This window comes from Mangifera indica, chromosome 1 (genome assembly GCF_011075055.1).
Source record: "Mangifera indica cultivar Alphonso chromosome 1, CATAS_Mindica_2.1, whole genome shotgun sequence".
NCBI classification, from domain to species: Eukaryota; Viridiplantae; Streptophyta; class Magnoliopsida; order Sapindales; family Anacardiaceae; genus Mangifera; species Mangifera indica.
Genome location: NC_058137.1, coordinates 26,378,653 through 26,391,971, shown reverse-complemented (window position 1 = coordinate 26,391,971; position 13,319 = coordinate 26,378,653). Strand labels below are relative to the sequence as shown.

Here is a 13,319-nt window from a genome sequence, read left to right as displayed (position 1 = left end):
AATTTAGAAGTGACAGAAATTTGAAGTTAGATAAGTGGGCTTTCATGTGGGGTGACTGCAGAATAGTCTTTACCAACTGTTGTTTATTACAAGATATAGCAATTAATAGCTTGTTGGGTATCAATAATTGAAGTCAAATTAATAATAATATTGCCTCTCCTTGGTTGGATTGAAACTACTAAGTACATTATAAGGAAATTAATTATGGCCCCTCAACCCAGCTGTTCATCTGTTAGAAGAAAGCTCTTTTTAAACCACCACCATTTAAGCTCTCAAGTAATGCCCTCATTTTGTCATGTTAGCATCACTTTCACTGCAACTTTTTAAGGAATCAATAGTATTTTTACTCGTGAATATTACCTTATTGTGGTGGTTATACGAGGACTTTGATTAAATAAGCCTGCAACTTTGATACTGGTTTGTGAGTGTCAAACATTAGAAACTGAGATATATTCTTTGCCCACTTACACACTCCACCATAGCTGTAAATGGCAACCAGGAGAAAGCAAGACATTTGAGAGGAAGAGAGAGATAGTAAAGCTTTCCTTGTTTGATCTCTTCAATGACAAGGCTAGAAAAGCAGAAAAAGAACTGACCTCTCACCTAACTTCTTACAGAATTATAAAAGGAAAACCAGTAACTATTAATGTAAAGTAACATTGCATCATACCAATGAGACAATCGTTCTCTGTCTGATCTCTCACTCAAAGCACACACATCAAAATCAAGCACCTTAGATTCACTCAAATGGGACCCTTTCTTAGAAAAAGAAATGAGTAAAAAATATCATCAAAATCCATTTTTCTGAAACCACCATGTGGCATCTGCTCAGATTCATCACCACCTGCTGCCACATTCATTCTCTCTCTCTCCGTCTCTCTCTCTCTCTCTGATATCTGAATGAGTTGACACTTCTCTGCAGGAACATTCTTTGAATGAACTTCTAAAAGTCTAACCAGCTCTTTCTTCAAGGTTGAACTCTCTCTAAAATGGACTCAAGAACACGTCTTGATTATGCTCTCTTCCAACTTACACCCACCAGAACTAGGTACAGCTTGCATTTATTAATGAAGTTAGTGTATATAGTTGAGAAGCGTTGTGTTAATGGTTTATTGATGTGTTTTTGTTGGGCAAATGTGGAACAATGAAGGTGTGATCTGGTGATATTTTCTGGTGGTTTAAATGAGAAATTGGCTTCTGGACTTCTAGAGCCATTTCTTTCACATTTAAAATCTGCAAAAGATCAAATATCCAAAGGAGGGTATTCTATCACTCTTCGTCCTGCAGGTTCAGAGGCCTCTTGGTTCACAAAAGCCACTCTGCAGAGGTAGAAATTCTAAGCTTCTTCTTTCTCTCTACTGTTGAGTGAGTCTACGGAGACAAAGTCATGAATTGCTAGATTTGAGCTGCCTTAGTCAAAAAAAGAGATCTATGCAAAATAGTACCAAAAAAAAAAAAGTTCTTGATGTGTTATCTTATGTATTTTATACAGATTCGTGAGATTTGTTAGCACACCAGAAGTTCTTGAGCGATTTGTTTCTGTGGAGAGAGAAATTGTACAGATTGAGAATGAATTGGCTAGTGCTGCAGTGGGAGATGAAGATGGTACGCTTGCAGCTAATTTATGTTCTTTAATGGATTCTTATGCCATAACTTTCCAACACAAATTACTCTGTAAACTGTTACATTGCCTAAGTGATTCTGTGTACTAACTCATATTTGACAGGAAATGAAGCTGGAAATTTCCGGAAGACAATTTCCTCATCTAAGGTAAATCATTATTATAAAAGAAATTGTTCTCTAATATTTCCTTGAAAGAGCTCTATTGAGATTTTAGACCTGTGTTATGATGCTGGATTTTAGTGGAAAGATGGATTCAACGGAGCCAACGATGCAGCGCAAGAAGAAAATTCAAAGTAAAATTATCTTAGTTTAGCAGTTTTCCATAGCTGATGACTACATGTGCTTCATTATCTTCATTTATATTATCAAGCATTGATTATTCAGCTGTGGACTATGACTAGGATCCGTCTTCAACGTGCTCTGGAGACTCGGAAGGCAGTACTTTGCAAAGAACAAGCAATGGCATACGCCCGTGCCTTGGTTGCTGGATATGAACCAGGATATATAGAGGATCTTATTCGCTTTTCTGATGCTTTTGGAGCTTCCCGGTTAAGGTATGAAGGAGAAACCAAATATTCTGGTCACTCAAGTGTTTTATTGTAACATGTTCAAGGAAGTTTTAAAGAGTGTGTCCTGTTTTGTCTAGGCAAGCATGCCTAAATTTCATGGATTTGTGCAAGGAAAAGAATGAAGATGCACTCTGGATGGATGAAATTGCCGCAATGCAAGCCTTCTCGCAGCCAGAGTTGCCTTACATTGCAACATCTGGAATAGTCCTTGCAGGCGAAGATAATGATCATATAGGAAAGCAGATCGGCTCAACTGATGGATCAGTGCCTGACACAAATCATGGTATGAAATATGAACATGACTCTTTGATTTTGTCTTCAAATAATATTTCCATTTGCCATCCGTGGCACTTATTCAAACTGGTTTGAGCACCAGCTTCTTCTTGTTCTTATGATCTTTGAAGTTGATATAATATACGTGCAGATAATAACTTGCCCATAGACGGGAAAGCTCAAGTGCCAATGTCATGGCCAAATCATATTGCACAATACATGCATAATTTTCAAGGCCCCATGGTTCCCCACATGCCGCCATATCAAGGTTACCATTTTCCAGGTATGCAGGTACCTCCACCATATTATCCTGGGAACATGCGGTGGCCTCCAAATGCGGATGATTCTAGTCTGGCTCGTGATTGGGAGGTAGATGATCGAAGAAGTCATAGTTCTTCCAGGAATAGGAAGAAATCTTCGCGTAAAAGTCGGGGAAATTCAAAACAAGATGAATCCACTGAACCTAGTGATTCCAGCTCTGAGAGTGAATCAAATGAAGAAATCCAGAATGGAAATAAGCATTCTTTGAGGAAAAAGCATGGGAAAAAGTCCTCCAGAAAGGTTGTTATCCGCAATATTAATTACATTACTTCTAATAGGGATGGAGAAAGGAGCAACACCTCTGAGGAATCATCGGACAAGGATGAACTTGTCGATGAGAATTCCCTGAAGCAGCAGGTAGAGGAAGCGATTGGCTCATTGGAGAAACGACATAAATCATCCTCACACCACCGCAAGAAAGATGGGGTCAAGAATTCCACTGATGCAGGTAAAATAAATGATAACTGGAATACTTTCCAGAGTCTTCTCATGAAAAATGATGATTCGAGCTCTTATGGAATGGATTCACACCCTGTAAACATAGAGGCTGAATATTCCACATACAAGAGCTCAGGACTGGGAGTTTTCAACCCGGAATCCAACCAGCTGAGAAAAGAAAGAGCAATTTCGAGTGATTCCTTTGTTGCAACAAAGACATATACAGGTAATGAAGGTGATACTCGCACTGGAAACTTAGAAGCAAGTGAATGGACCCGCCCAGTTGTAAAGGGAAGAGATAGCAAGCAGGAGGAGTTGTTATTTCCACAGGGAGATGAGGTTTCAGGGAACTATTCACAAGCTGCTATATTTGATTTTGCAAATGCTTCTAATATGATCAAAGGTCAAAAGGAAGAAGACTGGATCAGTGGCAACCAACCAGATAGATCAGTAAATCATCAGCAAACAACATTTGATGGTGATTTTGCTTTGTCAATGACTGGCAACAGTTTCCACCATGAGAAAAACAATAGAAAGGTCCTAGTTGATGACTCTTTTATGATCCATGCTCGGCCACTAAATGATCATTCTGACTCTCATGAAAGGTCTGGTATAAGCATGGTTACAGACATTATTGGGGCTACTCTATATGAAAATGAGACACCAGATGTTTCTCATGATAAGCCAGAAGCCTTTGTCACCCACGAGCCAGATGATCTTTACGTGGTTCTTGGGCGTGATTCGGCTGCAGCCTCTTGGACTCCAGAAATGGACTTTGAAAGTAGCATTGTGTCAACTAAACCCACTGAAAATAACTCTAATGCTGAAACTGCTGAAGATAAACAACCTAATGGTAAGGATGCCAGCAAAAGAGGGATTCCTGGAGGAAAGGTTAGTAAAGATGCAAGGTCTAAACTTTCAAATGGTTCACTTGGCAAGAGCAAAACTGACATTATATCAAGGAGCAAGAAGCCATCTCCCGGAAACAGACCTCCAGTTCAGAGAAGTAAATTTGATAAGGTACTAAAATTGAAGCCCACCTGCTTTTCTTTCTGTTAATTCATTTCAGTAACCTTAGAGATGTTTCTATCAATTGTTTCTATATACTTCCTTTTCGTCTCCTTACAAACAGGAAGAAGAGAATAGGAAGAGAATGAAAGAGTTGCTGATTCAGCGACAGAAGAGAATTGCTGAAAGAAGTGCTTCTAATGGCGGTTCAGCAGCAGTAAGAAGAACTTCCACAGAGAAAAAATCTTCCATAGCCTCAAAGAAGAATGAAAGAACTGAAATTCAGTCCCCAGCCAAAGAGTCCGCTAAGTCACAAAAACAAGTCTTCAGGAGCTCCACCGTAGATCGCCTTGCAACTGCAAGAACAACTCAGAAGGTGGCACCAACGCCAGCAAAACCAGATCAGCCTAAAAAGCCAATTCCGAAGGCAAATGGTACAACAACTACCATGTCACAGAAGACTGCTGGAGCTGAAAAAAAGAAATCAAGTGCAGACAAAGTCAAACCTTCAGATAAGAATAATGGCCAAGAAACTGAGGTACTTTCTCAAAGTAACTCTGATGTTCAAGAAAAGCAGGATATCATGGACGCCAAATCAGCATTACCAGTTGAGACAGCAGCTGCACAACCAACTCAGCATACTGACGCCATTGATGATTGCAAAGACATCAAGGAGTTACACAGTATTTCTTCAACTGAGAAGATTGAAGAGGATGTCAATTCAAAAAGAAGTACCTTGGATGACATAAACTGTAATGAAAAAATGATCAAAACGCCCTCTGCACAATTGGAACACTTAAAAAGTGATGAAGCATTGCCCAAGGCACAGAAGGGTTCTGAAGATACAATAATTTCTGAAGATAAGGTTGCACCAGCCTCACCTGACAAAGGTTTGAACTCTTCTATGGTGAATACTGAAAAAACTGATGGAACAAATGAAAATTTTCGCTCTGCTGAAATTTCGGAGATAAAAATCTCAACACCCCCACCTAGTGAAATCACAGCAGAACGAATCTACTCTAGAAAGAAATGGAACAATGATGAAACCTCTCCCAAAGCAGCCAAAGGGTTTAGAAAACTTCTTATGTTTGGAAGGAAAAGCAAAAATTATTATGTTGCTTGATCTCATAGACTTCTAGTTTATCTTGTGCTTGCCGCTTGTGTTTGTTTATTTCATGCCATGGCGCCTCTGCCTTGGAATTTGGGTAGCTCAAGTTATTCAATACTTGGCTAACCTTTGCCACCATGTGAGTATCAGAAGAGAGCTTTCATATACAATAAGGCTCGAGTGTTTCTGCCATACGAAGAATCATAATGTAAATTATGGGAATTTGAGTATCCTAGTCTGAAGAGTGTAAACCAGTAATCAGTTTGTTTGTCAGTCAATTTGAATCTGCATTGATATGTGCTGAATCCTTTTTAGATCACCTGTAATCTTCATATAATCTTCATTTATGCTTACGGTTGTTTGCCGGAAGCCTGGGAATGGCATGAGAAATCAACTTGTACTTTGCTTTGGTTGACAATGTAGTGATTTCGTAACTTAACCTAATTTGTATCGACAAATAGTATACGTATACATTTTTTATATATATAGATGATATCATTATATAATTAAATATTTTTTAAAATTTTAATTTAAAATCATTTAATCATATACAAATTTATCGTTTGTATATTAAAATTATATTAAAAATATATAAATATAATTTTATTGATAGCCGTTTCTACACAACCTTAGCAAAATAAAAAAAGCTTACTAAACACCTAAAACCAAAATTGTGACAGAAGGACAATATCATCTTGAGATAGGATAACACTATTATACCATATATAAAATAAAGAGTATTAAAGTTACTTTGTGTTTCTTTTTAAATGATAGTGGAGATATATTAAGATCGAATTAATATTGACAATAGATTGTATCAATTCGGGATGGCAATAGATTATGTTGGGCCAGACCAAAAATGACATGTCCCATTTTGCCATGGACCATGCCAAGCTAAGACGCGAAAAAATGCAAACCCCGACAAGCCATGCCAACCCACAACATTCGAAGATATGAGATACGACCCACTACATAATGGATTGTATTTTTCTAAGATTTTTTTACCGGCTAACTCATATGTTATCTCATGGTCTAAAGCACAAATTGGTTCTTTTTTTTTTTTTTGGTGTCAGGTTAAGATGAACTGTGCCAAAATGCCGCAGCCCAAATCGGGTGGTACACCAATCCAACCCGTTTGTCGCCTTTATTTAAACCATTTACAACATCTTGACGGGAAGGGGACAGCGGGTCAACCATTAATGTTCTCTACCGTACATCCATTTTGAAATCCACGTGGCACGAATCTGATGCTCAAGAAGAACTGTGCTCAGTCTTTACTGTAACACCAAATCATCCAATCACAACCAAAAGACCACTAACACTCAAAGCAAGGTCCCACGTGCTGTGCTCCATGCTTCTCGATCGTCCGTTTCACGCATCATAGTAAAACGTAACGTCAACCGTTGGATTCACCAGTTACCTCTCAACGTAAAAAAGCTGGCCCCCTTTTCGTAAAATTCAAGCATCCAATTCTCGTCTCCGACAACCCATCCATCACATCACCTAAAAATTAAAATTCCGTTTGTACCCTTTTAACTATCCCCTGTTGTCAGATACTGTTCTGAAAACTTTTAACTCAGAACGTTTAATTAAAATTATAAAATTAAATTAAACTATTTAAAATTATAATTTAATTTACTCTGTAAAATAATTAGTTTGTGTTAAAATATTTTAAATTATTTTTTTAATTTAGATTATAATTTAAAAGATTTTCAAATTAAATCAAATCATAAATCATTTTTTATAATATATATAAAATTATATTTGGCAAAATACTTCAATAAATAATTAACTATACAATTCATTTTTTTTATTTATTTTATTATATATGTATATTATGTTTTAAAAAATTAAAATTTAATTAATTTTAATTTTTATATATATACATGAATAATTTTAAAATATTCAAGATATAATAGCAAAATCGTGTATTGTATCGTATATCAAAAATTCAATTTACCGTATCATATATCATATTATATAATATATTTTTTAAAAAATTATAATAATAAATTACTAATAAAATATTATAATTGAGATATTATTATTTTGAAAAATATCACAAACACTTTTAATATTTTAAAATTTTTCATATACACTCTTATTATATTATTATTTTTTCTAAAAAAATATATCATTTCGTATAAGTAATATGTATTGTATCATATGATATGTTTACTATATCATATTAATTTGATACATTTTATAATAGAGATCATTTTTCATCTATATCATATTATATCATAAGATATTGATAATTATAATTTAAACCGTATTTTTTTATTTTAGTTTGGTTTGGTTTGATTTAAGAAATTTTCAAACTATTTTTTCAGTTTAGTTTAAAAAATTTATTAACCTGCATTGTAATTTGTTTTATCTAATTATATGTATTTTTTATTTTAAAAAATCATTTTTTCTGGTTAACAATAATAAAAATTACACCTTTTATCATATATATATATATATATATATATATATATATATATATATATATATATATATATATAAAATCAAAATAATAATTTTGTATAAAATTTTACCTGTAACAGTGTAGGAATACTCAATGAAGAAGAAGGGCGTTTGAGGATTTTCCTATAGCAGCTGAGATATTCATGTCAATGAGCTGGTCTTGTGTCTTTATCTTTAGGTACATACATAACTTTCTTTTTTTTTTTTTTTCTGCTCATTTTTCTGGTCAGTGTTTTCCTTCTTCAACACTGAAAGTGTTGTTGTATATTTAGAAAGGCAGACACTTTAGAAACTAAACGTGAAGAAGAGGTAGATCTTGTTGAGCATTTTTGCAGTGCTTCATTTCATCCATAGCAATGGCTTCAAAGCTGGTTTTGATCTCAGTCTTTGTGTTAGATCTCATTGCTTTTAGTTTGGCTGTTGCCGCTGAGCAGAGGAGAAGCACTGTGAGTTTCCTTCCGGTTCTTGAGCTTTTGGTATTTTCCTGATGGGTTATGTTTTCTTGTTGAGGGAAAAAAAATCATAATGTGTACTTCAAAGACTGAATTATGGGGTCTCCTTCATTTGTTTGTTTGTTGAATTTTCTCTCTTTTTCACTTTTCTGATTAGCTTAACAATTAGAGTAGTTATAGTGTAGTACTTGTTTCTTTTTTTGGTTTTTTCTCTGATTTGTTTTGTTGAGTAAATAAATGGGGGTAAATAATTTTGTTGGTTATATTTGGGATGAAAATTGACAGATCTGCTGGAACAAGTAATTTTCTTGGCTCAATTGTACAAGGAAATCTACCAGATCTCTCTGTTTTTGGCTTATAGTTATCTGTCTGCAGTGGAAATTACTTCCATAATTCAGATCCTTATGTGAAAGATGCAACTAATTTGAGCCTAATGGTTTAATGATGTAACAAAATTATGATATGTTTAATTGCAGGCAACAATCAAGCAGGATCCTGAAGTGAATTACAACTACTGTGTCTATGACTCAGACATTTCAACTGGGTTAGGTGTCGGTGCATTTTTGTTCCTCATGGGCAGCCAAGTCCTTGTAATGATGGCTAGTCGATGCTTCTGCTGCGGAAAAGCCTTAAGCCCTAGCGGTTCGAGGGCTTGGGCGGTAATCCTTTTCATAACTTGCTGGTATAACAATGGCAGAAAAGTTTATCATATAATTCACCTATGTTTTTACTTTCAGTGTTTTAAATAAATTTGGTTTTTGATTAGTTGTTTGCAATTATCTTTTGCAGGTTGTTTTTCATCATAGCTGAGATATGCTTGTTGGCAGGTTCTGTGAGGAATGCTTATCACACCAAGTACAGAACTATTTTCTCTGAAAACCCTCCCTCCTGCCAGACCTTGAGAAAAGGAGTTTTTGCGGCAGGAGCCGCCTTCGTCTTCTTCACTGCCATCGTCTCCAAGTTTTACTACATTTGCTATTCCAGTGCCAGGGAGAAATTCCAGTCTTATGGAGGAGAAACTGGTGTGGGCATGGGAACCTACAAATGAGCCTTTTCCAGGGCAATTTGATGCATTGACTTGTACACTCTTTGATTGTTTTTCAGTTGCATATCGTGTATTATGTGCCAATTTAGACATTGATAGGTCATATTCTCCATTGAATTCATGATTTTTTTATCTTCTTTAAAATTTTAAAGTGTCATATAGGTAAGATGTTACATGTATGTTGCTTGTGTTAATATATTATAAGTAATATTCTTGATAAATGTATTGAACTTGAACAAACTTACAAATTCTTAAGTTCCTTTTTATTCTGTTTTCCTTAATGTGAATAGCCTGTTTGTGCCACTCCAATTGGAAGCCCCATTTTGATGCTTCAAAAGCATACTGGCACCTAAAGAGAAAAAAGGGTCACGGACAGAATAGATTCTTGAGTTAGTATTCTCACTAAAAGAAGACAGTGACTGTTGAATTTCTCAAATGAAGTGAATTTTCTAGTCAATTAATAATCTTGTGTTCAAAGTATCATAATACATAATAATGAATCTTCACGATGGATTGTAGCACCAAATCTCAAGATGGAAAATACAAATTTATGGTAGCAATAGATTTTGCCAGAAGGGAATGATAAGTGCTTATAACACAAGTATGCAATGGTTTAGTTGGCTGTCTCTTCTTCTTTTTTCCTTTTTACTAGGCATGGTAACTTAAGCTTAAAAATAGGTTTTTCGTCTCATACAGAGAGGGATTTTCAACTTAAACAGAACTGAGATAAAACCAATCCCTAAATGCGAGGATGAGAAAGGAACAAAGATAGGTGTATTTCCTCTCTTGTATTTATTTTTCAAAGTATCCAATATATTTTAATTATAAATAAAATTATGTATACAAATAAATTATATAAATTGAGGTGACAATTTGTGATGGACTGATGTGATTGTTTATTTTTTCTTTCACATACTACTCACCTAATTAGATATTACTTTTTTAATTTGTATAGATAAATTTGTATTTAACACAATATCATTATAATAGTATTATGTACACAAATAATTTATACAACTTTATGTACAGATAATATGTATAGTGACATGTCACTATATAATTGTGTAGTTTAAATTAAAAATGAAATAATTTTCAAATATACAATTATATGATATTGCTTATACATAAAATTATGTATATTATTTATATACATAATTTTATCGAAATCATTACTATATTATACTTGAGTGGAGTGAACAAAAAGAGAGCGAGGCAAGGAAGGGGCTGAAGAGAGATTTATTTCTCATGAGTAAAAAATAAAGATTCATTATAATCTCTATAAAAGAGATTAGAGGGGATGGAGATGCGTCGCATTTATGGGGACGAGGACGGGGATGTGGTTAGCCATCCCCTCCCCATTGTCATCTCTGATTTTTAACCCATGACAAAACATTTTATTGTGAATGACGCTGGTCTTTCATTTGACAGGCTTAACATTAGTCAATCTCTTCAAGCTTAAAAACTGCAGCAGCCTGGCCCAAATTCTCGGGAAAACTTCGACATTGGGTTTGAAATGTAAGTAAGAACACTACACAATCAGGCCTTTTAATTTCAATCACAAATGCCTCTGTACAAAGATAAAAATCAAACCTACTTCCTTCAATTCTCTAGAGATCTCACATTGAGCCGAATCCGATCGATACGGAAGGAAATTAAATGGCTGTAGATATTTGCTTGGTCAATAACAGTTCTAAATTAATCGCCCTGGCGTCTCCCACTTCAGTGTCTCCACCATTAAAGTCTGTGGCTACCAGTGAGAAACATAACTTCAATGCAATGTGCAGCTCTATACAAATCCACCGACCACCCACTTTGTTTGGCTCTTCAATTCATAGCATATGCAGCACAGATGGCTTTACTTTGTCCATGTTTGCTTTTTGCCAACTTCATGCAGCTCCATAAAGCTGCACATTGTGAAATCCATAACTTCATAGAAGTTTTTGCACCTCTTTTTTCGAAATATTTCATGTTAGGGAGATTTTGGTAACTCTTAAATGCACTAAAACTTCTAATCAAATGCAGCATTTCCATTCAACTGCATTATCTTTAAGAGTGAAGAGTAGTCGAAACCTCCATTACTTCAGAAGGAATCCAGTCACTGCTTGACAAACAAACTGGACCACCTCAATTTCTTTGGCACCAGTCAAGGAATTTCTTGACAAAACAAAATTCAATCCATTTCTGACGATGGAAAATCTTCCAAAATGAATACAACACTTCATGTGATGGTTTTTTGTTTGCATACTTGATGATTGCCTTGAATTTCTCCCACTTTGAGCTGACCGTTCAAGTTTATCATACAATAGACTTCATAATTGTACTGGTGTTACAAATTTATATGGATTCAGCTTGTCATAGTTATGCAGAATATCCCCAAAAGTATAAATTTCGGACCCAGAAAAGGCCCTACATTGCTGATGTTGACTTATTTGGAGGATACAATATGTAAATTGCGTCACACTGTAAACTTGTTGTATTAACAAATCTAGTATTATGAGTTACTTTGCAACTTACCCTTTTTATATTATAGAAAAATTTGGTTTTTCTATCATCACATTCATTGAGATATAACCAAATACTTTTCTTTTAAGAGCAACACTATGTGCCCCTTGTTTTGAGTATTTAATTTGGTATTAAGATGATACGTCATTATATAATCGAATGTTATCTTCTTCTTATTTCAAAATCATCTAATTATATAATGATATATTATTTTTGAAATTTTCAACTTCAACCCACTTAAGTTTTTAGGTATAATGATCATTAAAAGAACAATTAAATCATGTGTACCCAGTTTTAAATATCTAATTTCGTATCCAGATAATATATTCTCATATAATTAAGTGTTATTTTTTCTACTTTTTAAAATTATCCAATTATATGATGACATATCATTTGATATCAAATTAAATAATTAAAATTAGATATACATAACTTTATTATTATTTTAATGATCATTATACCTAAAAACTTATGTAGGTTGAAATTGAAGTCTTCTTAAATGAGATGAATGAATGATGAAAAATGTAAGTACCATTTTAGTTACACTTAAATTGTGCAAACATTATGGGGAACTTTAATTGAGTTTGATGAGCACAATATATATATATTTAATGGCAACTACTCATCTAAAATTGTCAAAAGGCCATAGTCTGAAACGAGAACACATTGTTTCTTCCTCTTTTGTCTTTTACAATAAACTGACACAGTACAGTGCACATGGAAGCTTTAAACAAGCTATGAATTTTTAGTTGAAAAGTCGCTTCATCTCGATCAGTTTGATTATAGCTCCCACATGCTCTCAGCCTTTTTTCTCAGTGTTGAAGAAAGGCCTGTCTTTATTGCTCGATTCATGAAGCTAAGCTAGAGCTAGACCTGCAGCTGCGAGGCCTCTTCAATGGCGTGCGGCAGGCTAACTGCAATATTAAAGGCCACAAATGAATACTCAAACATTACCCGCACGATAATTTAGTGTGTTTAGTTGCGTATAATTGTGTAATTGGGTTCACAAAGAATAAAATGAAAACGATATTATGTACATTTGATTATATAAAAACATATGCACTAATGTGTGTTAATAGATGATTAAGTTTTATTTTAGGGAAAATGACTATTTTTTACTCAAATTTTATGTCATTCTCAAATATACATCCACTGGAGATGAAAAACCCCTTCTCTCACCCATAGCCAAATTTCTGTTAATTTTTTCTGTTAAATGGAGGGGTAAAATAGTTATTTTACTTTTATATTAAAAAGTTATAAAGTTTATTATTTTTCGTCCCCCAGGTTTAGAAACTAATATTTTACATTTACATAAAGTTTTCCAACTTTGAAAAGTAACATTTTTACCCTCAAACCTAGGGTTTTCACATTTTTTTAAAACTCAATCACCCCCATAACTTTCAAAAATAGTAGTTTCACCCTCATTCTTCAACTTCATCTTCTAGTGTCATCTCCGATCTCCTCGTCGCACGGTGCGACGAAGAGACGAAGATCTCTCTGTCACACCACCC

The 13,319-nt window shown here is 34.5% G+C and overlaps 2 protein-coding genes across 2 annotated transcripts; both read left to right on the top strand.

Moving 5' to 3' along the window:
• The first annotated feature begins 799 nt into the window (after nucleotides 1-799).
• LOC123227253 (COP1-interacting protein 7) lies at nucleotides 800-5,730 on the top strand. The gene is made up of 9 exons (XM_044651981.1): nucleotides 800-1,048; nucleotides 1,151-1,327; nucleotides 1,493-1,605; nucleotides 1,727-1,770; nucleotides 1,864-1,916; nucleotides 2,025-2,177; nucleotides 2,270-2,475; nucleotides 2,617-4,244; nucleotides 4,357-5,730. The coding sequence occupies exons 1-9, from the start codon at nucleotides 990-992 to the stop codon at nucleotides 5,353-5,355; spliced, it is 3,432 nt and encodes a 1,143-aa protein (XP_044507916.1). The 5' UTR covers nucleotides 800-989; the 3' UTR covers nucleotides 5,356-5,730.
• A 2,284-nt stretch (nucleotides 5,731-8,014) lies between these two features.
• On the top strand, nucleotides 8,015-9,572 carry LOC123215369. The gene is made up of 3 exons (XM_044635428.1): nucleotides 8,015-8,255; nucleotides 8,738-8,943; nucleotides 9,051-9,572. The coding sequence occupies exons 1-3, from the start codon at nucleotides 8,166-8,168 to the stop codon at nucleotides 9,307-9,309; spliced, it is 555 nt and encodes a 184-aa protein (XP_044491363.1). The 5' UTR covers nucleotides 8,015-8,165; the 3' UTR covers nucleotides 9,310-9,572.
• The last annotated feature ends 3,747 nt before the right edge of the window (nucleotides 9,573-13,319 follow it).

Coding starts and splice junctions, on each gene's coding strand:
- LOC123215369 (XM_044635428.1), top strand. CDS start 8,166: ATGGCTTCAAAGCTGGTTTTGATCTCAGTCTTTGTGTTAGATCTCATT. Junction 8,256..8,737: donor CTGAGCAGAGGAGAAGCACT/GTGAGTTTCCTT, acceptor GTTTAATTGCAG/GCAACAATCAAGCAGGATCC. Junction 8,944..9,050: donor ATCCTTTTCATAACTTGCTG/GTATAACAATGG, acceptor TATCTTTTGCAG/GTTGTTTTTCATCATAGCTG.
- LOC123227253 (XM_044651981.1), top strand. CDS start 990: ATGGACTCAAGAACACGTCTTGATTATGCTCTCTTCCAACTTACACCC. Junction 1,917..2,024: donor GCGCAAGAAGAAAATTCAAA/GTAAAATTATCT, acceptor GACTATGACTAG/GATCCGTCTTCAACGTGCTC. Junction 2,178..2,269: donor TTTGGAGCTTCCCGGTTAAG/GTATGAAGGAGA, acceptor TGTTTTGTCTAG/GCAAGCATGCCTAAATTTCA.